Source organism: Accipiter gentilis, chromosome 7, assembly GCF_929443795.1.
Source record: "Accipiter gentilis chromosome 7, bAccGen1.1, whole genome shotgun sequence".
In the NCBI taxonomy this organism is placed as follows: domain Eukaryota; kingdom Metazoa; phylum Chordata; class Aves; order Accipitriformes; family Accipitridae; genus Astur; species Astur gentilis.
The window spans coordinates 1,749,067-1,774,822 of record NC_064886.1 but is presented as its reverse complement, the minus strand read 5'-3'; the positions used below and the strand labels follow the sequence as shown (position 1 = coordinate 1,774,822).

Below are 25,756 nucleotides of genomic sequence, written 5' to 3'. Positions count from 1 at the left end.
CTGTGCACTGTTTACATGCAGGTCTGAGGGCGCAGGAAACCCTGAAGGACTGTCACTTCTCAACACATTTAAAAAATAGAAATAGAATGAAAGAGTTATGAAATGACCAGAGGAATATGTTGGTGTAATCTAAAAAAAGACATAACCACAGTACTAAATTGCAAAGTTGTGGAAATTGGCCATTATGTTTTCTAAGCAGCTGAAATGCAATTACAGTAATAATGATGAATCAGCATAGCCCTGGGCTTTGCAATTTTTCAACCCAGCTCTATTTTTGTCTTTTTTACATTTTATCTGAATGATATATACATTAGCTTATCAAGGACTCATGGAAGTTAAAAGCCTTCCACAGCATGTTCTTGATAGTTGCAGAGACAGAGGTGTTCTCATTAATCTATTGACCTGGTGGATCCTACAATAATTTATTAACTATTTTATCAATCTCCCATCGTTCTCCAATTAACTCCCTCTAAGTATATTCTTAGCATACAGTCTCATCATAGGATATTTTTTCTTTTGGTCACTAACAAAAGACACCAGGGATGGCCTAAGATATTTCTTAGTTCATCCTCTGCATGGCATTGTGTCTGCGCAGGGGCAGAACACCAGTTCCCTCTTTCTCTTTAGAGGCTGCGGGTACGCCGTTCGCCTGGCCAGTGGAACGAAGGAGTTGCTCAACTTCTGAGAGCTTTAATGGTGCAAGTTCCTGTGGGTGGGAACTCCCTCCTCTGATACCTGCACACCACAGCAGGCACAGTCCTTGAGCGGGTTACCAGCATATTTCTACAGTAACGAATTATCACTTAAGATATTCAGTTAAAATAATACCATTTTTAGTGATACTTGAAGCAGCTCCTCTGATCAGACAGCTTCTTATCCTGTCACTGCCCGGTGTTTCTCTTTTGCATGATAGGATAGCAACAACTAGGATAATAACAACTATCCAACTTCAGGAGGAAGGATCAATCTTAAGTGTGCTTATTTAGAAAAATATATATGCTTTATTATCAAAAGCATTTTTCAGGCAGCATTGTTCTAGTGACATAGCACATGACACAGCTTAAAGTTGTGTCAATTAACTTTTCCAAAGAAAGGACATGTTCAGCATAAAATGCTTTGAACATTTTATGTACTTTTAGCTCACTGTGCAAACAATATGGATTATTAGTCTTTTTAAGTATAAGAAAATAATGTAAGCAGACATAAAACAAGACTTCCAAACATTCTGCCTACAGTGAACTGCCGGCATACCTTCAATACTGATGTCTTCAGCTTTTACTTCCAAGTACAGAAATGCCTTGCACAAACAAGGTGTCACCCATCATCCGCAGAGCATGAACCCGAGCAGAACTAGTATGTTCAGTAAAAGTTCTGTAACGAAGTGCTGTCCTGCCTTTCACAGTTGGGCATAGTAAGTCTCCGGCTGATCTGCTGGATTGAGATGGGTTCTCACATGCCAAGCAGCTCACATGTCCTTGCAGAGCCAGGCTCAGACGGCAGTGCTCCTACCTGGAAATGCTGTCCCCAAAGCCGTTTTCAGTATTTGCTCAAAAATACTGTAGCTGTTCCACTGAATGTGAAGTTCTCACAGTCCCCCAAATCTTCGTATTTGATTAGACCTGTAATAATCATCTTGATGAGAAGCCATAGCCAAGACAGCTTCATTGTGCTAGCTTCCCTTCAGCAAAGTGTCACTAATAGTACAACTTGTTTTAAATTAGGGTTACTACAAGACAAAAAATCCTAAAATGAGTCTGCTGGAAAATGTTCTGACAAAAATGATACCTAAGAAATAAAAATCTCATTATTTTCAAATCATTCACTTATTTCTGAAGGGAATGAGTTGAGCATCTGTTTTTTGGGCCCCATCAGGATGACTGACAGAGTGGGTGCCTCTCACCTGGCACATTTTAATCAGGGGTGGCCTCACACTATGCTCACCCCCATGTCTTCACCACCTGCCATGTGGATTAAAGGAACAATGAAATAACTGCTTGTTTGATAGGAGCAGAAAGAATGGAAGCACCTACAGTGAGGAACACGGTATAAATACCATGATCAGAGATGGGTCTAAGTGCAGCATTCTGTTCAGGCATTTGTAAAAAAAAAAAAAAAATAAAAAAAAAATAAAATGAGTAAGACATCAAAGTAAGGTAAAATATGAAAAAACATACAAAATGGGAGAGAAAGGATGAAGAGAGCTGCTTTTGGGTAGAAAACTGGCCAAAGAAGCCAGTTTGGAGTCCTGAGAAAGGAAACTACCCTGCATTTCATGATCTGATGGTTCTTACAGAATCAGGACTTGGTGTGTTTGGTCTTCTTAAGACATGTCTGACCTTACCATCAGTTTTTCATCATAACAGAAACAGCCCACAGAGTCTGAGTTTGGCTGTTTGGATCACAAGAATGACCTCTGGGCTGCGACTGCAGCCTGAAGAATATCTTACCACATCAGGTACCCTTTTTCTTTTTGGAAGAAGCCAAGTAGTAACTCAGCAGCTGTGTCTCAAACAGTAAGAGAGGTTTGGAAAGGACTTGTTGGGTCTTTAGGGTCAGTTCTCAGCTGTTGGTGGCAACTGCATCAGGGTAAGGCAGCTCTGGGAAGGATGACCCAGAGCCTCAGGAGCTGTTGGAAGCTCTGGTGTTCTCATGTTTCAGCCTGGACTTTCATGGCCATCGGATACTTGTTTTCTCTTACACTAACATCACCCTTGCTCTTAAGGGAGATGTGTTTACTTCTGTGTTTACTCCCTGAAGTTTCATAGAGAACAACTGTATCCCTTCTCAGCATTCAGTTTTTTGGCTAAACAAATTATTTCAAGATCCTTACAGAAGAAAAAAATCAGGATTACCCTGTAATTATTCTCCAGTCACATTTTCAGTTTGTCTCCCTTGATTAAAAGGGACCAGAGCTGCATGTGCAATTCCAGAGAAGGTTGCAGCAGAGCTTTGTATAATGTCATTAACGTTTTCCCATTCTCCTGGAAATATCTCAGTTGATACGTGCTTTTCATCAGAGCTGCTTCATATTGGGAGTTCGCCGTCATCTTGAGATCAACAAATACACCCAGATTTTTCTCTTCTTCTGTCATTTCCAACTGATGAGCTCCCAGCTTGCAGCAGATTCTTGTTAGTATTTCCCAAGTGCATGACCTTGTACTTTCCACTATTAAATTTCATCCCATTTCCAATGTGCCAGCACTCAATGTTATCCAACTCTTCCAGCAGTACAGATATTCCCTCTGCACTGCTGGTGCCTCCCAACTTCGTGCCATCAGCAAATGCCATCAGCTCATTCCTACCTTTTGTTCCAAGACCTGCCTGAAAAATATTGTCCAAGATCAAAAGAACGTAAGACATACCTCGCTGGGTCAGCCTGTGGTCCCTGTGGTCCAGCACTCCATCTCCGAGAGGGGCAGTCAGCGATGCTGTTTTGAGAGAGCATCAGAGCCCTCTCTTCCCTTTGTACTCCCTGAGCATCCACAGGTGGTGTACGTTTGAGGTGACTTCCCTACCTTTTCCATGTAGCTATTTTTTTATAGACCTGCTCTCCATTAATTTATTGAATAAATTTTTGAATCTGCTGATATGTCTCCAAGTCATTTCTTAAGGAGCTCAGCTCCACCCTCACGGTCTACCTTTCCACCCAAACTATTGTTATCTGTCTGTAGCTAGCTCCTTCCCTACCAAATAGCTCTGCAGATGAACTATGCATTTGCCATATGGCATTGGGTTTAATATCTTATTAAATCCAGTTAAATTAAATCTATTGTACAGCCATTGCCTAGAAAACAATTATCAAAGATATAATCTTAGTTAAATGCAATCTATCTTTAGTAAAGCTATGTCACATTTTTACTTTATTTTCTACTTTATTTATTTTCTGTCCCCAACTACTTTTTCCTTTACATGTTTTTCTAAGCTTTTAATGTCCACGAGGTCAGACTAACAGGTATCTAAATGACTGGATTGCTCTTCTTCCTCCTGCTTAAAAACAACTAGTGCTTCAGTAGTTCCTCAGTAATTCATTACCGCCCTCGACCTGACAAATTAAAAACTTTGTACTGGATGAGTGAGGATATGTTCCAGGTCCGTCAGAACTGTGGGCTTGGGAACACCTCATTCCCTGAGCTGAATGTCAGGCTCTCACAGGCCTTGCTCTCCCTTTGGGTACAGTAATTTCCATTTCCATAAAATAATTCCCATTAGTTATCATCCTTTGCCCTGACCGTCATAGAAAATAGAAGCAAAAGTCATTTAACATGGGGCCATACGTAATATTTACTAAAAAACAGACTGGAACACAAGAAATGGAGAGACTCAGAACACAAGAGATGGAAACTCTCCATGCAATGTGTTCAACCGTATCGGTAAAGATAATGCCAAAGACGACAATTTGTGTCACTGAAATAAGCAGCTGGAAGCGCACAGCTTTTCCTGTCACAGTGATGGCACTCCAGCTAGTTCCCCCTCTTTAAAAAACAGAAGGAGCAACCAGCAGGTTCTGCTGTACAAAAGCCCTGGGTCTCCAGGATTCAGCTTCCTGAAGTAGGTCACATTTGATCTCCGTCCAGGCATACTGCAAAAGGCAACCATTTAACAGGGACTTTTCAAAATTCATATTCTGCTTGCTAATGCTGTCAACACACATCCCTTTCAGATACAGCTATACCGGCTGGACATTTTTTCATTGCTTTTGGGTATAAACAGGCCAGGAATCCTGTTTTTCCCTTCAGTTACCTGTATTTCTTCCAAAGTTCCTCTGAAGGTACATATTGACTTTCAGATCACATTTGCATTCAGATGATGGCTTGTTGTTGGAAAAAATCCCTTTAGAGGGGCTGATTAACTTCCTTTCAAATGTTTACTGTCCCTGACCAAGGGAGTGAAACTATAAAACAACTCACTGCGTGGCTTATATCTGAGTTTAAAGACATGGGATCCTGTATTTTGTATTGTTCTCTCTGAACATTAATGCTACTTCTAGCTTAAACATGACTTAATGACAGAGCGAAGTCCATCTGTTACAATGCCTAGCCTTGGACTCAGAGGGAGAGTCCTGTGGATAATTTAGGAGTGCATTTTATAGTTACTTGCAAGCCAGCATTTCATTTCAGATCAAGGCGAACATGAGGAGCAGGTGGAAATATTTCTCAAAAGTACAACCTGACCTACATACAGCATTGTAAATTAAAGATATGTATAAAAATAAAGCATTAACGATCCGTCACAGTTGCAGCAAAACCCAGATATAAATCTTGCTACTGAAAAGGAACTCCATTGCACAAGGCTTAGTTAAAGCTTCATTCTGGAAACTGCAATGCTTCCGGCCAACCATGCCCTACTACCTCTGACACTGCTGCCATTTGCCTCTCAAGCTTTCTTTTGCCTTTCTGTTATTTAACGCTCATATCCCTTTTATCACTTGTCTCTCAATTTCCATGTATTTTTTGGCTCTCATGCCTCGTGTTGGCTCCCTGCTCTCCATTACCTCATGCTCTAGGAGCTGCAGGCTGCTCAGGGTGGCTTGGATGGTGCGTCTACTGATGGCATGGGGCCACACATGTTCTTACAGCTGAGCTGAATGTCACAAAAGCAAGGGAGGAAAGCAGCAGCCACAAGACCTCGTGCGCAAGAGCGGCTTTTATAGTCAGAAACTGCACGGGCTTTGCAAGGCTCCTGAGGAGGACCCCGGGACTGCAGGCCCTGCTGCTAGCAGATGCTGTGGAGATTGGGCCGACCTCGGCTCTCAGAGCTCCCCTCAACACCCAACTCCAGCCCGCCTCCACCTATTTATTACCTGCACCTATTTATTACCTGCCTCACAGGTTGGCCGAGGCACCACCGCATCGCACCTCCTGCCTCTGCAGGGCTCTGGGCTGCCGAGGGCCGGGCCAAGGCCGGCCTCAGCCAGCTGCCGGCGGTTAAGCGCCCCCCCCCCCCGGGTTATAAAAGGAGGAAGGGGCGAGTCAGCCTCACCGGCTGAGGGAGAGCGGCTGCCTGGCTCTGGGGAATGGACCGCGGCTCTGGCCGGCCGCCTCCTGAGGGGACGGGGAGCCCTGGGGCGATCGGCGCCGCCCGCCGCGACCTTCCCCTCAGAGCGGGGAGGGGAGAGAAGGCGGGAACGGCGCGCGCCAGGCCCCGCCCCTCGGAGGAGGAGGGGGGGTCGGGCGCGCGCGCCCGCCCGCCCGGCCCCGCCGTGCCCGCGTCCCGTGCGGCCGCCATGTTGTTGTGGCAGTGAGAGGCGGCGGAGGCAGCCAGGAGCCCAGCGACCCCGGCCCAGGCAGGCGGCCGCGCCCCGGGAGGGGGTGTGGGGGCACCGCGCCATGCCCTGCCCCGCGGTAAGGAGCCGGCGGGGGGGTGGGGGGGAGCCGTCCGGGCTCGCCCGGTGTCTTGTGGAGGAGGGGGGGGGGGGCGGCCTGCCGGGCCGGGGCCTGGAGGAGGGCGGCCGGGCTGTCAGCTGTGGGGCCGCGGCCCGGCACGCCCCCTCGGCCCGCGGGGCAGCGGCGGGGACCCGGCGCCGGCTCCTTCTGCTCCGCTTTGCTCGGCCGGGACCGGCGCCGCGGGAGGAGGCGGTGGGCTGAGAGGCTCGCCCGGTACCGCGGCCGGGGGTGGCGGCGGCGGCGGCCTCCTCCTCCCCGGGCGGGCAGGGATGCCGTCCCGGGCGGCGGCGCGACCTCGGAGCCTGCCGCGGGGTGACGGCGCGTCCCTTCGCTGCGGGGCTTGGGCTTGCCGGGGGAAGGTGGGCTCCCCTCTTCTCCCTCGCCCGGCCGCTGCTGGCGTCCGTGGCCTGCGGGCCTCACCTGCCGCCAGCCGCCTCCCTGCCCGTCCCGCGGGGGTGGCTGTCTCCCTGTGGCCCGTGTACTACAGCCCGGCTGAGGGATCGCCTCATGGCGCTGGCAGCCGTGGTCCCGTCCTCGGCTTCTCCTGCCGCTTTGGCCGGGGTGTCAGTTGTGTTCAGCTGTCCTTGTGCGCGGGGCCGGCGTTCCCGTTCCTTTTATAAGCGTGACTTGTTAAGGCTTTTCGTTTGTGTAGTTTTGGGGCTTTAATTGTGCCTCTTCCCCGTGTTCCTCTTTAACAGTCCTGTTCTTTTGATGGGATCTGAGCAGATGTTGCCCTTCTCTGGTAAGTAGTGTTTCGCCTCCCCCGCCCTGTTCCCCCCTGACGTGGTGTTTAAGCTTTTGCCTTGAAGCTGTTCCCTTTTCTGTTCATTCTTTTAGGGAATGTTGTTTTAGCAGCAGATGAGACCTCGTGTTCCTTCACATCTCTCCGTACAGGAAACCGATTTCTTTCCTTTTCATGCACACTTCCCTCACGGGGGTGGGGGGGAAGGCTGGGTATGAGCTTGTAGCTCTTGCAGACTTCAAGTCTGATAGGTACTGTTCTCCTGTGTGCTTCACCTGTTTGTTCTCTTGTGTGATGAGCCCCTGTAACCATGTGCAGTGAGGCTTTCTCTTAGAATAAAAGAGTTTGTCTAGTGAATCATGTCAGGTAGTGCTGAGTGTAGTGATACGGCTTGGCTTTATGTTGAATGTAAAGACATGTTTAAGTGCCTCGGTGAGTCCATTGGGAAGGGATGGTAGTGTGACTGGAGGAACTATGGCAGGTGTCTTGTGTTACCTGTCATGCTCTAAGCTTTAGGTAAAAGGCTGAGGTGCCTTTTTTTCTGTTATTGAAGCATGTGCTGTAGTATTTGAAAATTAACTTTTTTGGTGGAGGTGAAGGGAGTTTTTACGAAGGAGTGCTTGCAGATAACCTGAGGGGAGAAGGCTGACATCTGATATCTCCATTGCTTCAGCTGTTACTGATCGCAGTGGTTTTGGAAGATAGAAAAAGTGCCTTCTTTCGTAGTACAGGAAATACTGCGAACTCTTAAGTGTTGAAACTTTCTGCAGATAAGTAAAGGCGGGGCATGGGATTCTAAAGTGGTTTAGTGACAAGTGTTTGTGTGCCTCTTCGGAGTTTGGGGAGGGGTAAGTGTGCAGAAACAGTAAAGTTGAGCAGTGGTGGTTTTTTTGAGCATTTCCACAAAAAGGTGCTCTTGTCCTGCTTCAAATTATAGAATGAAGCTTAGTTCTCTTGCTGGCAGTGCTGTAGGTACCTATCTAGGATACTGTTAATATCCATTACAATAACTGTCTGTGCTAGAAATTATTAAAATACCAATGTCAGCCTGCTTAAGTAATATCCTATGCAAACCACAAATAATACCAAGTAGGTGGAATAGGTCAGCTTGATAAGCTCTCATGTTTTTTTAATAAAAATGGCCATCTATAGCTGGGGGAGATGGAAATGGAGCATGCACAAGCTTCTGAAGATAGAGGATACAATATTTTATCTCAGATCTTATTCCACCTACATGCAACCCAGGATGGTGGAGAGAAGTATGTTCACAGCCTTTCAAGAGTAGGAGGAATGTGGCTATGCAGTACTTTGCTGGCAATTAACCCGTAAAAAAGGAGTAACTTAAGGAGGAGGGTATTGTTAGGCTGCTGGAGTAGCAGGCAGAAGCCTGACAAGGCTGCTGTAGCAAGGAAGAAGGAATTGTCTCCATGGAGTGAATCGGAGGAACTGGGTTAGCGTCTGGCACAAAGTTTTGAGATCTTTTCATCTGCAGAGGTCAAAGGGATGTGATGGCTGTTCCTGCTGTGGAAGCTTCCTATTGGGATGTGTAACCGGATATAATGAGATAGGACTCTTCTACTTGATACTGGTGGTGTCTTCCAGAACATGTGACTCCAAATAGTGCATTAGTGCTTATCAAATATTGTAAGCTAGAATGACAAGTCCAGGTAATTAAATATGCACTTGTTTCATAGTTGCTTTCATTGGCTGAATCGAAGTAGTATAAGTTATGTTTCTTTCAAAATGAGCTTCTAAGTGCTAAATTGTCTAAGCCATAACATGCAACTGTTCTGCGTTTGTCTCTAGCTTGAGTAGCTGGTGGTGTAAAAAACTGCCTTTTAAATCCCATATGTGTTTTAACTCTGAGAAATGAGCTTCGTGATTTGTAATTCTATCGCTCTTCTAGATATTGGTGCCATAACTTCCCAGTGCTGTCAGGAAAACTTTAGGAACATGCCTAGCACTCAATTCATGCTGTAATTCTTGTGAATTAACTGGATTGTTAAAAGATAACTATTTCTTTATCTTTGTGGTGCTTCAGCATTTCAGGGTGTTTGAGTGTCTTACATGAAAGACCTAAAAGTGAAGTTAGTGCTAATTCAGGAATTTGAAATACTGACTTTGTACTGAGGCTTGCTCTGTTCAGTAAGGAACTGAAGACTTCAACTCCTAATGCATCACAACTTCTACCTTGGATGCATTAATCCTGAACGGTGCAGGATTGCTGTATCCAGACTGCTGTATGGACTTGCATGCATGCCAGGTTCTTGTGTCTGCTGCTTGTGGGATGGGCAAAGATCACAAACTACATCATCTGGTGTCAACTGTCCTTATTCGGAATGTAGTTGATAACTGAAACAGCCAAGACTTTGTCCCCTTGCCTTGGGGTGAGCAGTTGAGAAGGACTTACAGAATGTACTTGATAACACAGAAATCTAATTGTAAGCTAGAGCATGAGTAGCCCAGACCTGTTCTTCCCCTTGTCTGATTAATAGTTTCTGGTAGTGGTGTAAGGGAGGTGAACACCAACTGGCTGTAGTGATTCAGGGAGGTAATGTTTTATCCCATAAGGCCTCAAGTCAGTCCCTGCTGATGTGAACTAGAGGGAAGAACAGCCTGTAGTAGCAGGGGAGAAGTGTGGCATTGCCTTGTTGAAACCAGTGGTATCTTTCACCTTTGGTCTGTTATGAAGTGTCTGGATTGTGTTGCTCTGAGCTAGAGATGCTCTGTTCACATTCAGTAAGTAGTGATATGCGCCGAGGAGTGAGGCTTGGAACTGCGGTGCCACACCATGCAAAGTGAGCTAGAGAGGAAGAGCAAAGCAGACGCCTTTCTGGAATGTTAATTGAAATGGATAAGCTATTTCTGGAGTCATTGATGTCCATCGAAAAGCACTGTTTTTAAAGGCTTAATTTAAAGTACAATTGCTGATTCCTAGCTTTGGTTCATATTCTGAAACACCTCTGACTCAGACTCTTAATCAAAAGTTTAGAAAGCAGTAGCAGTTGGGTTGACATGTGAATGTGACTGCAAGTTAAGCTGTTAACTGGAGGTATGCTCTGTAGGTCTTGCTGGCAGGCAACTGAATACTTCAGAAGCATTGTTCCTCCTTACAGGTGTTAATGCTGAAAACAGTTGCAACAAAGTAAGCTTGGTATGATCCAGGTTGAAGTTTTTCTGAAATTTGTGTGTGTATATGTGTGAGGCAACTAGTAACATTGTAATAGTCACCATGTAGGTGGTGGAAGCCTTCTGGACTCTGATAAGGGGGGAAAAAAACCCCCTTCAAACTCTCAAAAAGACTGCCTAAATAGGTGGTTCTTGCCCTTGCTTGGGAGGCTTGGATTTCAGAAGACTTGAAGCTGGATGGCCTTTGTTAACTGATATTGCAGCTAAACTTGCACAAGGTGCTGTATTGAAGTATTACCACTTCTGGAAAAGGTAATACTTTGAACAAGATTCTGGTGGAACTTAATTTTAGAGAAATTAGTCTGTTATTTTTCCTCTCAGCTAGGAATGAAGTGAAAAGCTGTAAAGCAGCATTAATAGGGCGGCTTGGGGGCAGGCTGTTGTACAAGCGACCAGTCATGCTGGTAATAAAATGTGTCCTCAGTAACACATGCTGATAGATCTTAAGTAGAATTAAACCCCTTTAGAGAAATTAAAAATACTGAATTGCAAATACTTTAAAATAGAACTTTGCAGTTCAGTGTTAGTTGAAAGAGGACAGAACATCAAAGAAACCAAGCCTTAGAGAAGTACTATAGGTGAAAAGCAAAGCAAGTTGTCTTTTGCCTTGCTCAGCATATCTCACTGTCATTTTCAGTGTTCATTGTGATGGACTGACGAGCCACAATGAAAATGAAGTTGGGTATGCCGCTGATGGCTTTCATCTGAGATACTGATCTAGCTGATGCTTTTACTGACTTTTGTGATGCCGGTTCTTCATCAGGTTATTCTCCAGTGTATGAATGGCATGGTGGTAGTCATCTTCAGGGTTTTTAGCTATTATGTATCTTGAGAAGCATTAGAATTAGTGGTAGCTGCGAAGCCTGAGTTTAGCTTGGAAAATTATCCTGTCACCTATAGACCCTGGCTACTTAGGAAGAGCTGGGCTTTTGGAAGGGCAGTCAGAACAAACCGCCCACCCTGATGGGGTGTGTTCTTTATAGTGAGAGCTGTAACACAGTATGTTCGAATGTTTGAACTACTGAGACTAGATGGCAAGGCAGGCTGCCATGAGCCTCTGAACTTTGAGAAGATGGCCTAGAAGACAGTGAATATCCATATAGGAAAGATCTGTGTTTTGATACTCAAGCTTCAATATTTAACTCTCTTTCCTTCCTGTTGTGTATGTTGATCTCAAGTTGTATGTTCTGTGCTCCCCTCCGTTTGATTTTAGTCCAATCACTCCTGCATTTTTTGCAGAGTGACAGTTTCCATAGGGTTGGGTAGGGCTTCTCCACAGAATCTCCTCTAGTGTGGTTGGTATGTACTTCTGGGGAGCATAAGTGGAAGCCTTCAGTGTGAGGAGAGCTAGAAAGCTCCTCATGGGCAAGCACATGAATGTCAAAGCTCTTATAGTACTGTCTTTTTTTATCTTCTGGCAGAGCTTTCAAATAAGAAACTGTGATAGCATCTTAACTTGGTTGCAAGAAGAATCAATTTAAATGTGCTTTTCTGCTTGCTGTATTGGGTCCCTGAGAAGGCTTGGGCCGATCAGCATACCTATTGGATCTCATGAGGTAGAAGCAGGATTTAGGTACTTGGTTTCTTGAGCTGGAGCAATTCTACAGGTGCATTGATCTACAGCTGCAGGCACCTTGTAGACTCAAGGCTGAACATACTTGGGGACTGTTGGATATATTGAGCTTTTTTTTGTCTTGGTTTAATTTCAGAACTAAAGTTATTCTTTACTGGAACTATCTCTAGCAGATGTACAGGATCTACCTTCTCGGGTCCTCCATTGTTTAGCTCTTACTGGAGAAGAATTGGAAAAGACCTTCACTATAATCTCAGCTTCTTGCTTTTCAAAGAAACAACATTGTCAAATGTTGTGCTTCTCCCGTGCTGCGAGTATACTGTCCCCATGGATAAGAATTCTACTGAAGGCTCTCATGTTTGTGGCCTTTCTTAGCCTATTTTAAGAGCGTGGAAAGATATTCATCAGGGAAAACCAGTGAAAAGCTATACATCATGCTTTAACTGAGATTTCTGAAAACAAAATAGCTTGAAATAGAGATCTTCAGCTAGGGTGCCGGTCTGTATGATAAGGTCTCCTGTTTATGCAGGTCTAATAGTCTCTTTAAGTATTTTTGCCTGTTCTGGTACTCTACAAGGTTTAGTTCCTAGAATATATAGTCAGTATGGGGGGGGAAGTAATGCACATCAAGTTGAATTTGTGGAGGAAGTCTGCTGCATTGCTGTAATTAAGTTTTTGTAGTTTTTCTTTCCAATACCAGAGATTTATGCACTGGTATAGACATTATTTATAGAAACACTGCTAGAACAGTTTTCTGTTGCCCTTTTGTGGGCCTCATTTGCTTCTCCAACTTTGGGACTGGAAACTAGGGTTATAATCAAAGCATTAATTCTGTAGTGTTACCTGAAAGGACAGAGCTTCAGGAAGACGTAAAAATAGTTGCTCTTTCCCTATGCCTTTACAAGAAGGTTTTGACTCCTATATTGACTGGGAAAGGGCAGGCTCTTGACAGAATGAGACTGTTTTCTCTAGTGCTGCTTTCTCCACTTGTGGAAGTGCCTGGGGGAAACTGCTCCCAGCCACCTGTGTCAGGAGAGGACAGAAATGTCTGTCTGCATGCTGAAAGGCGTAGGTGGAAATCGTGTCTGTGAAGACAAGATGCGCTTGGTTGGCTTTCTAACTACCCTGGGAGAGTGAAGCAAAGGCAGGACTTGCCTGCAGGGCATGTTGCATTTGCTATCTCCCCAGCTCACTCCTGTGAGCAGCCTTTTATGTAGGGGTGATGTGGATCATAAGCCTTCCAAGTCCTGTGAGTATGACTCCTCAGTTTCTCTGTGGTTTGACTGTTCTGTGCAAGTAGGATTTTTTTTGGGGGGTTGCTGTGCAGCTGGTGGCATGATTTCGGAAAATAGATGGAAAATCAGATCTTTCCTTGAGTCTTTATCATGTAGAGTCTAGCACCTCATAGGTCAAGGGTAGACTACTAGAGTTTTGAGTTCAGTTATTTAGTTGCTAGAAATTGTAGTTGAAAATATTGAAGAGTTGAGTGAATGCAAAGGCTGAATTAAAGAAATTATAACAAAGACTGAGTACCCAGGGAGATTAGGAGCAATTTATCTGCACCTACTATAACACTGGAACGGTTTGACTGTGGAGTCTTAATACCTTTAACATCTTACAGTAGATGTTACATGGGTGAGATAAGTTCCAGTACTTCTGAAGTGAAACCTTGATCTTGTTGTACAGAAGGTGTTAGAATGCTCTGGTCTAGTAGTTGGTCTAGTATTAAGCTCTGGATTACCACTCTTATGCTATCACTACATACTTTCAAAATGTTAAAGACCTAAGCTGCTCGTGGAAGTGGTTGCAGCTAGGTTTGGGATTGGTAGAAAATGTTTCCCTGGAATTTCCTATCTGGTAGTTAGAAGGGGACCAGCAGCCTCATTCTCCTTGTTTCTCTGCAAGTAGATCAGGAAAGGGAGTAAGCTAGTTGCTGTGGCTGTCTGATTTCATCTCTTGTAGCTGTAATTGACCTAAATGTGTACCTGTGAAAGCTTTACTTACTGCATTGCTATCTGTAAGCTTGTAGTTGCTATCATTGAAACTTAAACCTGAGATAAAATGAGATGCTGTGAAGTTCTGTTTGTAATTATACTGTTTGTTGCATCCTTGATAGGGCGCTTGCTCTGAGACCTTTTCAGACCTAGTTCTGGATTTGTTGCAGCTGAGAACTGTCCTCAGTTTTACTTGCCTGCAGCCTTCAGTGTCTTCTGACTTTCAAAACTACTGTTATCAAAGCTGACTTTTACTGTTCTGTTGGTTCTCTGTAAGTTCAGGCTTTTAAAATACTTGCCTATCTCCTGACAAAGAACAGATGAGCCAAAAGGAGAGGCTATGAGAAGAAAACTCACCTGCCATATTGCAGGACAGCTTTGCTTGAAAATTAAATGTGAGGACATTATTCTATCCACTCTGCAATTGAAGTTTGCTGTGGCCTGACTAGAGTAGAAACACCTTTTGTAAGTGTTGTGAGCTGATAGCTTTGATTTTATTGTTCTATTTGAGTTTTCCTGAATTTCTTTTTTTCACTTCTGAGAACAGATATGTTAGTGTAATGTAGGCATTGTTGAACTTTTGATCCAAGAAACCTGACCAAAGTTTCTAAGCAGGTTGCATTTCTAGGTTATTTTGATGATTTTTCCTTTAATAAATGGAAGCTGAAAGCAAGTGAAGTGTACTTAATGTAAACTTGCAAGTTTATTGCCTCTGCCTGCAGACCTTTTACTTCTTTCCATCTAAGCACTGTGCATGTTTTTTAAGAGTGGATAAGCTTTTCATCAAATTAATGACTAATCTTTATCAAACTAGTGTTCATCTTTACAATTAAGCATTCCTGTTCTTCAATTGTATGGTGATTGGTGGACATACTAGTCATGAGTACATTTGAGAATTCAGATTCTTAATTTTCTCTCACTGCTGGTAGCAGGAATTTGCTGTGAACAGGGCATTATATTCTGGTTGGATACCCATTATAATTAAATTATCATCTTTGTCTATGTTCAGTGAACCTTTCTTTGAGTAACTTCCAAAAGAATGCACCTTTTTGCACTTTGGGAAAATCTGAATTCTCTAAGGAAAAAGGAGGAAGATGGAACAAGTGAAATATTTTGAGGTCTGCTAGGCTTTCCTTGTAGGTTTGGCTCATGGATTATGGTCAAGGCATAGTTGTTTTCTAATACAGAATACAATAGCTTGCTTGTTTTCTTTTACTCTGGACTGGAATCTCTTAATCCCTTCAGACTCAAGCATGAGTATCACATGATTTGGAGGTGTTTGGTTAGTGTACTTCACTGGTGCAGAGCATCCCTGTACATAACAGATGAGTAAATTGGGACTGCAGAGAGAAACCGCATGGAAATTTTCAGTTTTGGAGCTCCATGTCTTAAGTGTTTAATATTTTGTTGCTGGGTCATGTTCTGGCAAAACCAAGGGGAAGCATCTGGTCAGTTAGACTTCTAAGTAAGGAGATCAGATTTCTGCTCTAAAACTCCTAGTTCATGATAAAAAGGACCACAACCTCAATATACCAACAGTATACTGATATGGTCAGTATACTTCCAAATGCTCAAACCATGTATTAGGGTATTTGTATGGAAACTTCCTTGCGGGAGAACTGTGGTGGTACAGCTAATCATGAGGAGTCCTTTCAGAATCTGACCATATGGGACATCAGTGGATATACAGCAGTATAAGTAATACTCATAAACCCTTGTTAAAGTAAAAGAATAAATGTTTAATAACAGATAACTTCAGAAAATAGTAGCTTCCTGGATAGCTGCATAATGGTACCAACATGCCTGGTCACTGTCATGTTGCCCCCCCCCCCCCCCAGTTCTGCAGGTTTTGGTAGTTGGAACCAAAATGTCTTCCACATGTCAAACTGGAATTTTAGCATTTAAATGAAAGGATGAATGCTGATACTTGATGTGGGTAACTGCTAAACACTGATCTAGTGAGAAGACTAGACAAGATGAGTATGTTGTTGGGGTTTTCTGAAATAGAATAGGATTCCCTAAAACGCTGAAATATGGTAATGAACTGAGGATGGTAAAAAACCTCCAGTGACTTAGAAGATGCTGATCTTGACTCCTGGTGCTGCTTTTGCAGAATTTGGTATGTTAAGCAGAAGATCACTGTTGCTTTGCTTGGAGTAGCTTCAGTAACTGATTCTACCAGCAGCTGAAGCCTGCTTCTTCCCAAGCTGTTTCACTTGCATCGAAAGAAATGCAAAAATAATTGGGGAGCTCTAATTGTGGTGGCTCTATACTTAGCTCGTTACTCCAGGCAAATTATCTTTTGCTTCTCAAGTGTTGACTGGTAGGCTGGTTTAAGAGCTGTCTAGCTTTCAATTGCTAGGTCATTCTAACTCCTCTGCAATATTTTTATTGCATAGGCACTTCTTCCTGTGAACTCTTGAAAGGCTGGTGTTAACCTCACAGTGGAAGGGTCTAGGGATGAGAATTCTTTAGTAATTCACTAGAGGAAAAATCAATGTCAAATCTGCTGTTGTAATCAACTTGGAGTAGGAAGCAATTTTGAAACCTGCTTGATATGATGCTCACCTGCAAAGGGTGGTTAGGTTCATTACTGTCACTGCACTGGCTGATGCCTGAACTGGGTGGGTGTGGTGTTCATGTGGAGGAGTCAGCCTGGGGAGTTGTGGACAAAGGATGAAAGGATTTTGCTTGATTTGGCAAGTCTAAGATCGGTGTCACAAGGACAATAAGAGCTATTTCTTGCTTTCATTTTTTAAGACTATTTTTTTAATAAGCTGTTTGTATAAGGTACAAGTTTGGGTGCTCCTGTCCTTTCTGAGGGTCACACCCAGAGAGCAGTCCTATTAAAATTAATAGTGCTGTTGCATCATTCCTTAGACCGCCATGTTCTCATTCAGCACTAAGGTATGAAGACTTTTCTACTTGCATAAGTCAACTTGATTTGTTCTGGTTGGGAAGGAAGCAGTTTGGTAGCTCACTGAAGAGCAAGTTGCATCCTGCTGTATCCTGTGGCTTATTTTCCTAAACATTATTATTTCCAGTTATTGTCCAGCTTTCTTAAATGTGTCTTAGCAGTATGTACAACTGCCTGAGACTGGACCACTACTCACACAGGTAGTGATTATCTGGCTAGCCCTTGCTGAATGCAGTTCCTTTACTGCTTCTAGCATACTTCTTGCTCCTAGACACAAATTGTTTGTCATTCAAATTAGAGACCTAGTAGGGCTAAGCCCCATGTACTGGAATGTATTTCAAGAGCCCCAAAATTGCAATATGGTTTAATCTACCTCATCTCCTTTCAATTTCTAAGTATTTATAACTGTTACTGGTTTTTCTGGTTCTTCCGACAAAATTCAGTTTTTAGTCTTATCATAAATACTTGCTACCATGTGTCAATCCCAGCAGACAAAGTAGTGTACTGGTTAAGAAACAATTTTTCTAAAAATTTACTGCAGATCCCATAACATTTGTTAGTCAGCTAAACTGACTTCACTTATTAAAGGCAAGGAGTGATAAGTTAAAACATGCCTTGTCAAAAGAAGTTGATCTTAAGTGACTTGTATCATGGAAAGGGCAAGAAGGGACTTAAGTTTTTTGTGCAAGAATTACCATATTAGCAAGTGGGCTGGGGAGAATCTGGTTAAGCTTACAGTTTAAAGAAAGGCCTAATGCCAAAAAACCCTCCAAAAACTAATTTATGGGCTTAAACTCCACAGTTCTTATACTGACTCTTGCCAAGACAATTAAAGAATTCCTAGAGCTAGTTTGAATTTCCAGGCTGGGTTTGGAGCACGATAGTTGCTTCTGCAGGTGCAGAGAACACTCAAGTCTGTTCAGGTAGGTTGGTGAGTCTTGGTGGCTTTATTGCTGGAAAGATTTTTAGGAGTCTGAAGATGTTGCTGTGAAGCACGTTTGTGGTGCAGTTGCAGATGTAGCCAGCTGGGGTTTTTTACTGCTTGTAAAAAGTCAGCTTTTGAACTTTCATGAATTGATGAACAGTAAACTTTAAACTGGTGGTGTAGCACCAGTTTTCTAGAACTTCAAGCCTCCTGTTTGACTCGGGAAAATGTGGGAGGAAAAAATAGGGTCCCTGTGTGGGACTTGTGTTCTTAAGATCTGCTTAACTATTTGTAGCTAGCTAAAATGCAAAAGGTGAAGGAATACCCTAGGGCCAATTCAGAGGTGGCTTGTTCAGCTGAATGAAGATCAATTGTGGTAAAACAACTCAGTGCATCCATCATCTTTGCAAAAGAAGACACAATCACCACCATATTTCAATAGCAATTAGTCAGGTTTTGCCATTGTATTCTCCACTAGGTGACTTTATGCTAAGTATTGTTGAAAGACTTGACTTAGCAGAGTTTGTACATGTTGAAACAAATACGATGGCTTGAAACTTGTCTGAAGAATCTGTTGCTTGTTAGCTGACTCTGAAGAGCCGCTTTACCTGTAACCCTTCAAAAGTAATGCTGATGACTTGGTTGCTTTGATTTTTTTAATAATGCTTTAAACAGAACTCGTAAAGAGTTCAAACAACATACGGATAGTTTATTGCATATAAGAATGTGGAAGAGAAAGTTGTGAATATTTGTGAAGCTGGGAATCCATAGATCGTGCTGTGTGAGTGACAGGTCAGCCTCTACATGGAATTCAGAGCATCTTTGCCATGTTATAAAAAGCTTGTTGCCTGGTGCTGATCTGTTCCTCCAATATAGAGCTTTTTGTAACCTTTAAACTCTTTAAGTATAGAACAGGAATTTATCCTGTTAAAACCTGCATTTGTTTAAAGAGTTAGCTCTTATTCACCCATGTCCTACATCTCTAGATCTCAGTTATTTAAATACCAAGGTGTGTGTCACTCTAAACGTACTGGGTAGGTAAGTTTTTCTTTAACAGAAAGAAGTAAATGTGACCTGTAGCAAAAAAAAGCTGTGCCTATCTTGTTACACCTTTTTCATTCTTCAGCTTTATGTACAGCGTTGAACTTCTAAATTAGGATTTAAGAGTTGGTCTGCTGGTGAGTTTTTGTCTGAAATCCTGGAGATTTGTCAAGTACTTCTGAGATGAAGTGTTTAACTTTAGCTTTATCTTGGGAGTGATGTATTTTACGTTGTATCTGATGCCAATTCTGCAGGCTTTCTTTTGGGGGAAGAATGGGGAAAAGTCCTTACTAATGTCTCATCTAAACAAAACAGGCTGGGTGAATAATATAACATATATACTGGGTATATGGAATATCTTAAAAATGAAGTGTTTGGTGATGAAGTAAGTTGAATGGTAGGGTCCGAAGGCTTCAATTCTGAAGCAAGGAATAAGTCTTCTAATTTGTCTAGTTGGGTTTGCCCTACTTTCAAGCCTCACTGAATTTTCAAAAGGAGTAGCAGCACATTTTTTATGTAAAACAGTAGGCTTGAATTATATCTGTTCTTATTTTGAGGTAGCTTGGTGTAAAGTTTTTTTTGCAGAAATATTGCTCATGCTGAGCTGGTGGAATGGGAGTTAAGGTAAGTTCATCACAAGTCAAATGTGGTTCTTTCTCTTCCAGTATTTTAACTCCTTGTCACAAGTGACACTGTTCCTTGCAGCCAGATTTGAGGTTGAAATCGGCAACTTAACCTTTGATTCAGTGTTGCGTCAGCCCATTGCGTCTTCTGAGTTTAACTTGCAGTCTTAGTGCCATGTTCAGCATGACTGGACTGATATACTCTGAGGGGGAATTTTTAATACAGTGCTTCTAGACTGGGGGTGCCGCAAGTAAAGCATTTAAATGCTTCTGCAGTGCTTTATTTTGCTTCTGTAGGTAAAATGGTCCCTATCCTGAAGTTGCTGGCTTACAACAGCCTTCACTAGGTAGAGTGCTGCTAGTGTGCTGTAGTCTAGGATACGTACAGAGTAATAGGGCTGCTTTGTGGATCACGCAACTCTGGAGCTAAGGATACTGTCTGCCTTGAGGCACTGGGCTGTTGGACTGAACTTCTGGTACAGGAATGCCTAAATGCTGAAAGGGTAGCCATTACTACTGGTTTCAAATTATCCCTCAAAAATGCAGCTCCTGGAAGTGTTCTGTATTCCAGTCAAACTGAGTTTGAAAGTGTCACTTGCAGAATGTGCAGCTCCTAGGGTTTGCCTCTGCTGCTGTCTGGCACCGAGTTGTATAGCTGTGGTGCTACTTGAGTTGTACTTGAGATTTATGTAGGAAGTGGAAGCAGATGCATTCCTTTTTCTCAGAACTATTTTATTAATTGTTAACTGAAACAGTTGAATTGCTGGTTTCTGTTTAGTATTTGTGGTGAGATTTGATAAGTTACTTGATAAATGCTCATGTGTTTTCCACAGATAGAATGTGCTTAGTCCTTGTGGGTTATGGAGTAGTGAGTTATTGGATTTGTGGATGTTAAGGTGGCTATGTATTTCACTAGTGAGAACTAATGCACTGAAACTTCATATTGGAAAGTTATTCAGTAACTGTTGTTTTTGTCACTGAGCTGCAAAAAACAATGCTGATGAACTTAACAAGGTTAAATGAAAAAGGTACAAACCACAGATGTATGTATTTCAGAGCGTGTCCCTAGAGGTAATAAAGCCTTAATTTGTAACTGTACTCAAGCAGATATTCCTCCTGGCTCTAACAAGACTAAACATTTTGTTATTCATGTTGTTTAATACCTAGATGGTTAGGACCCCTAGCTCTTATTTCTGAGGCTTTATTTTATCTTGACTGTAAGTGAAATGATTACCTGTCTGCTTACTGTAATGCTGAAAAGGCATGATTTGCTTCAAACTTCTTACAAGAAAAATAGAACATATGCATTGCTGTGTTTGGTCTGGTGTAAGTTACTTCAGAGTTATTGGCAGATCATTTCTATGAGTTCATGTGTCAGTCTGAGAGGCAGAAGCTAGTCTGCTAGCACATTTAATCTATTTTTGATTTGTCAAGATCTCAAAGGTGGAAACAAAAAGCACTTTGTCCTGGCTATTCGTGGGAAGACTGACACTTGAATCACTTTCTAGTTGTCTATTCACTTATTTTCTTAGCATGCTGCTCTTGCTGAGTGAAGCATGTTGTTTTGTAGAAGTCACTTCTGTTGTCTTAGTTCAAAGGCTTTCATCTGTAGGTTGAACATCTCATGGGGCAATTTCAAATGAGGTACTTGTTTGAACAGCTCCAAGTTCACCCTTGTCAGCATAAGTCAGTGAAACCTGTCTGCCAATTGGTAGCTCTTTTGTAAAATAAGGCTGTGCCAGGGCTGAATGTTACTGCTGCCTTCCATCAGATCCTTGATGCTGTATCTTCTTTCCCTCAATTGAATGAGAGGAGGAGAGTATGACTGAAGGTACTTTTTGGTCAGTGCAGAACAAGCTCTAGAGAACCACTATCTCTGGGGTTTTGGTGGACTCTCCAGAGAATCATTCATGCTTATTTATGCTTTATTGCTGAGAGGATCAGAGTCTGACAGAATATCCTGGAAATATTGCATCCAGTTTCTAGTTCTTTCTTTTATATATTATGATAAACCTTTTTTCATTGCTAATCCCAAGTGTCTAGATACAGTAAAAGACTGAGTCTTTACCTTGCTGTATAATTTCCTTGTGGCCATTTTCTGAAGCCCTAGTCATCAGGGCTTTAAATTTCTCATGCATATTATAGCCATGTGAGAATTTCCCTGATACTTGCAGGTGATCATGAAGTATTCAGTTTAAGTAGTTGAGCTTTGCTTCCTACTGTTTGTTTCGTTATTTCATGCTTTCAGGCTTCTGTTTGTATTTACCTCAGTTAACCAATAATAATTAACTCAAAGCATTGAACTGATTGAGTTATACTGGGAGAACAAACCAATAACCATAATGCAATAAGCATTATTGCAACTTCCTGGTAATGAAAATTCCAGTAGTGGAATACTTGATTTAATTTTTAAGCTTTGAGAAAATAGTGGTGGTGATAGAACAACTTTATAACTGACTCACTTAAGCAGCTACTTAATGCTAGCAAAAAGCTTGGGGTGTGTAGGAAGAATAATTGTAGTGGCTTTACAGCTGTTGAGGATAACAGCTGTTTGTTATGTTAATATAGGGAATGTCTGGTGAGCTGCTTGTTCTTCACATTTGATCACCAAAGAATGTGGTGTGCAGGTAGGTTTAATTACTGATGTTTCCATAGACAGTCTGGATGACATTGTTTACTTCCTTCTAGTGATTCTGTGTAGATGTATTTAAGCTGGAAACTGCAGTGTTAAGGACATTTGGATATTGCTGTCCTGTCCTCCCACCAAACCACACAGATGAATTAAAGATGTGTTTGTCTCCTGAAGTGGGTGTCCAAAATAAGCAAGAACTGCTCACTAAGTGGTAGAATGTGGGCCTTTTTAAAAAGAGACAAGGTCAGACACGAAATCTGGCTTTAGGTGAGATGAATCTTAACTTCAGGTCTCTAGGGCAGTTTTTGTGTACGGCTGGTGTGGATGTGGCACTAAGGACGCTTCTAGAAAAGATTAATCTCTTTTGGATGCACATGGCTTTGGTGGTTTTCTTGGCATGAAAACTTGGTTAACCAATGCTGCTGTAGAAATAGTATAGATACAGTCTCTTAAGACCCCACTAAAAAGCTCTGAAGAACTTTGTCATGATGTCTTGTGTAAGGACAGCTCTGACTCAGTGGGGAATGTAAGCATGTTATTAAACTTAAAGCAGTATCCCTGTACAAGTCAGAATTATTAAGGCTTCCAGCCTCACAAGTGAGGGCATCAGTTCTATCCCATTACCCTCTAAATTGCATACCATCTCAAAAACCTGTTTCTTACCTCACTCTGCACTATTGTACTTACCTTTAGGCACTGATTTCCAGCTCTGGAGGCTGAAGCACAGCTGTATGCTCTGCTGATCAGCTGCTAGGTGAATGGGCACTAGCTGCTGGGTAAGCACCTCAAGAATTTCGGCTTGGCAGTAAGTGCCTGTGTGGAGATGACTCAGGCTCAGGCAGTGCCTGCACACAGATGCTCTTCACATGTGGAGAGATGCTGTCCACTGACAGAGCTGGGTGTTGATGCTGTTCCAGCCTAGTTCAGAACCTTCTAGTGTAATAGGAGCTTGCCCAAAGCCAACTTTTGATAGTTTATCTTACTGAATTTTCTATCAATTTTACAGCTACAGTACTAATCCCACAGCAGTATCTTAAACATAGGCATTTTGAGCAATTATTGAAGAATTCAACATGAATGCTTATAGAACAACAGTGGTTTTAGAGTCTAGGATACCTTAATGGCATTATGGAAGCTAGCTATTGTATTAACAGAACCATTCTAAATACATTTCAGCATTGCATTCTTGACGGAGTAATTTGTGATGCTAGGACTTAAATGTGAATACATCTTACATGTGCATACTCATGTGAGAATGACAGAACAGCACACACTAGGCTTGAAGATAGTGTTTCTTTCAATATGGTTTAGAGTATGGTACAATTATCCTTTGCTTTTGATGTGTTACTCAAACTCAGTAAGGTGTGGCTGTTCAGAAGTGACTGCAAGCTGCAGGTTATGGGAAAGTCTGACTCCTTCAAAAGAGACTGCATCTCAGTTTCTGCAGTCCATGTGGAAAAAAACATTTGCAAAGCTTGCGTTGGGCTCTTTCATTGGGTATGACATGTCAGGAAGACAGTTCTGTTTTTCCATCTGCATGAGAAGTCCATCTTCTAGCTTTGGTTTCCCAGGCTTTCTGTTTTTTTCCTCTTAGGTTTTTAGCTTGCTTGTGTACTAGTTTATTCCTCATCAGTCAAGTTGTTAGAGGGGAATACCTGGTAAGTAGTACTTGTAAGCTTCTGTAATGGATTGGTACAAACTGTTCAAATGTCTGCTGCTTGTCTCTGAGCTTGCTTCTGACTGCATAATTTAAAGGCAATACAGGGATGTTCTGGATGGGAAGGGACATGTATCCCAAGAATCCAACTATCTGAAGGGCACTGCCTAGCATAGCTGTCTTCATATCAGTGAGGATGGACTTTTCATGGTTATGAAATCAGTAAAATATCATCTCTCTAAACATGGTCTTAAATTGCCTGGTCTCCTTGGCAGAGCTAGACAGTCTTTTAAACATATGAACTCTTCAGGCAATCTAAAGCTGGTTTTTTTTGTTGCAGGCAAATGTCTTGATGACCTGAAGGAGGGCTTTGGTAGGCTGAGGAAGTCTTTCTTGCAGTTGTCCTCCATCCTACCTGTACTAGCAGGAGATGGGTGTGTTTTTCACAGGGGAGTGAACATCTATTTGAAGTCATAAGGCATCAGGATCTATAGTGAAAAGCATTAGTTTAACTGAAAGTGCAAGTGAGGTAGCCTTGAATACCAGGAGACAGGATTGCCAATGACTGAAGGATCTATACCTCTCTTCAGACTTCCCTTTAAAAGTGTCTTGGGTTTCTGATGGAGTTCAATAAACAGGTTGACTTAGGTAGTACCAGAGACAGGTGGTAACTTGGAGTGGGGTTGAGATGGTAAAAATGGAGATGAGGCAGGAGGAGAATGTGAAGAGCTGACATGTTATTACTGCATTGATTTCCATACCTGTGCAAGGCTTATACATTAAATGTATACCACTTAAAAACCTCCTGCTCCTGTCCTCCATTCTTTGGAAGCAAAATGACAGGCTTCAGTTCCTCACTTCATGCTTTAATTGTTCCTAAGGCTGCTATCAGGGTAGCTTTGCTTCATGCTCTGGCAGTCTTACTTGAGCTGTCAGTGCAGTCTGCAAGCCTTTCACTGTGAACACCACTGGTGTAGCAGTTGATTGAGCAGTGGAAGCCTGAGTAAGTATCACTGGCTGGTTCTCAAGTCTGACATCATATCCAAGAATTAGATGGCTCTCTTTCACCATGGGGATAATGAAATAATTCCTACTGTGTTATTCATTAACTCACATTTCATTCAATGGCCCCTAAGAGGGTAATGAGTATGTTAGAGGTGAACTTGCATAAGACTTCTGACATCCTTTTGATAAGATAAACAACAGTTAAAGCCATGGCAGGTGAAGTTTAAGCATGGCAGTGATGCCTTGCTGAGGCAAGTGGCATGTGGTGTGTTACACATACTGACTTTAAAACTAATTTAATGGCTTTTTCTTTAATGGTTTAAAGAGAATAGCCTGCTTCTAAAGCTGCTGCAGAAATAATTAGTGCCCAAAGCCAGATGAAGATCTTCCTTGGTGTGTGCAGGCTGCATCATATTGAATGGCTGTACAGAAAGGTGATGTTCAGCTCAGCATTGCAGTGCTTCAGGGCAGGTGTGGGAGCCCAACAAATAAATTGGGGAACCTGCAACATATGGAGGGAAAAGCATCTTGGTGAAGGACAGTGGCTTCTGATTTGCATAAAATAATTTGGTACAAGAGCCTGTTGAACCTTGTTGGGTTTCTAGTTTTAGCATTAATGTAGCTTGAGCATGTGTAAAATTTGAATATCCCTTAAATGTTAGTGCCAGGCACGCTTCCCCCTCATGTACACAGTTTTGTCAGCTTAAACTGCCATATGCTACTCCAAGAAAACTTTAAAGGGGAGAAAGATTACCTAACTTGCTAAGGGATTTTCACTAACATTATGCTGAAAATAATAAAACTGGACAACTCTACCCCTACCTTTAGGGCTGACCATTTTAAAGGAGGCTATGGGAATTGGATATATTGACTCATTTTGGCTCTCATGTGAGTCCTTGATGACCTGGGCTTCCTGATAAATATGGCTGTGGCTGTTGATGAAGCTACTGTACCAAATGTGAGTACTGTTCTATTTTGAAGGCTTGCCAGGGAGCTCATCTCCCTCCAAAAGAGATTTATCAGTGCTGTGCAATTGAGCCAATAAACTCATATAATCAGATTAAGCTGTTTGTGG

The 25,756-nt window shown here is 42.5% G+C and overlaps 2 protein-coding genes across 9 annotated transcripts in view; one reads left to right on the top strand and one right to left on the bottom strand.

Moving 5' to 3' along the window:
- Positions 1–6,077, bottom strand: part of ASCC2 (activating signal cointegrator 1 complex subunit 2) — a 40,251-nt gene extending 34,174 nt beyond the window's left edge. Inside the window, exon 1 of one of the 4 annotated variants that reach the window (XM_049804120.1) lies at positions 5,980–6,077. The gene's annotated coding sequence lies outside the window, so the exon portion shown is untranslated. Of the gene's footprint in view, positions 1–1,251; positions 1,267–3,362; positions 3,442–5,979 lie in introns of those variants that run through there. The other 3 variants (XM_049804117.1, XM_049804121.1, XM_049804114.1) reach the window with 3 other exon arrangements.
- A 104-nt stretch (positions 6,078–6,181) lies between these two features.
- Positions 6,182–25,756, top strand: part of MTMR3 (myotubularin related protein 3) — an 86,896-nt gene continuing 67,321 nt past the window's right edge. For 2 of the 5 annotated variants that reach the window (XM_049804092.1, XM_049804089.1), the window contains exon 1: positions 7,285–7,376. In XM_049804092.1, coding sequence (XP_049660049.1) covers positions 7,300–7,376 — 77 coding nt within the window. In that variant the 5' untranslated portion in view covers positions 7,285–7,299. Of the gene's footprint in view, positions 6,342–7,081; positions 7,126–7,284; positions 7,377–25,604; positions 25,640–25,756 lie in introns of those variants that run through there. The other 3 variants (XM_049804093.1, XM_049804094.1, XM_049804090.1) reach the window with 3 other exon arrangements.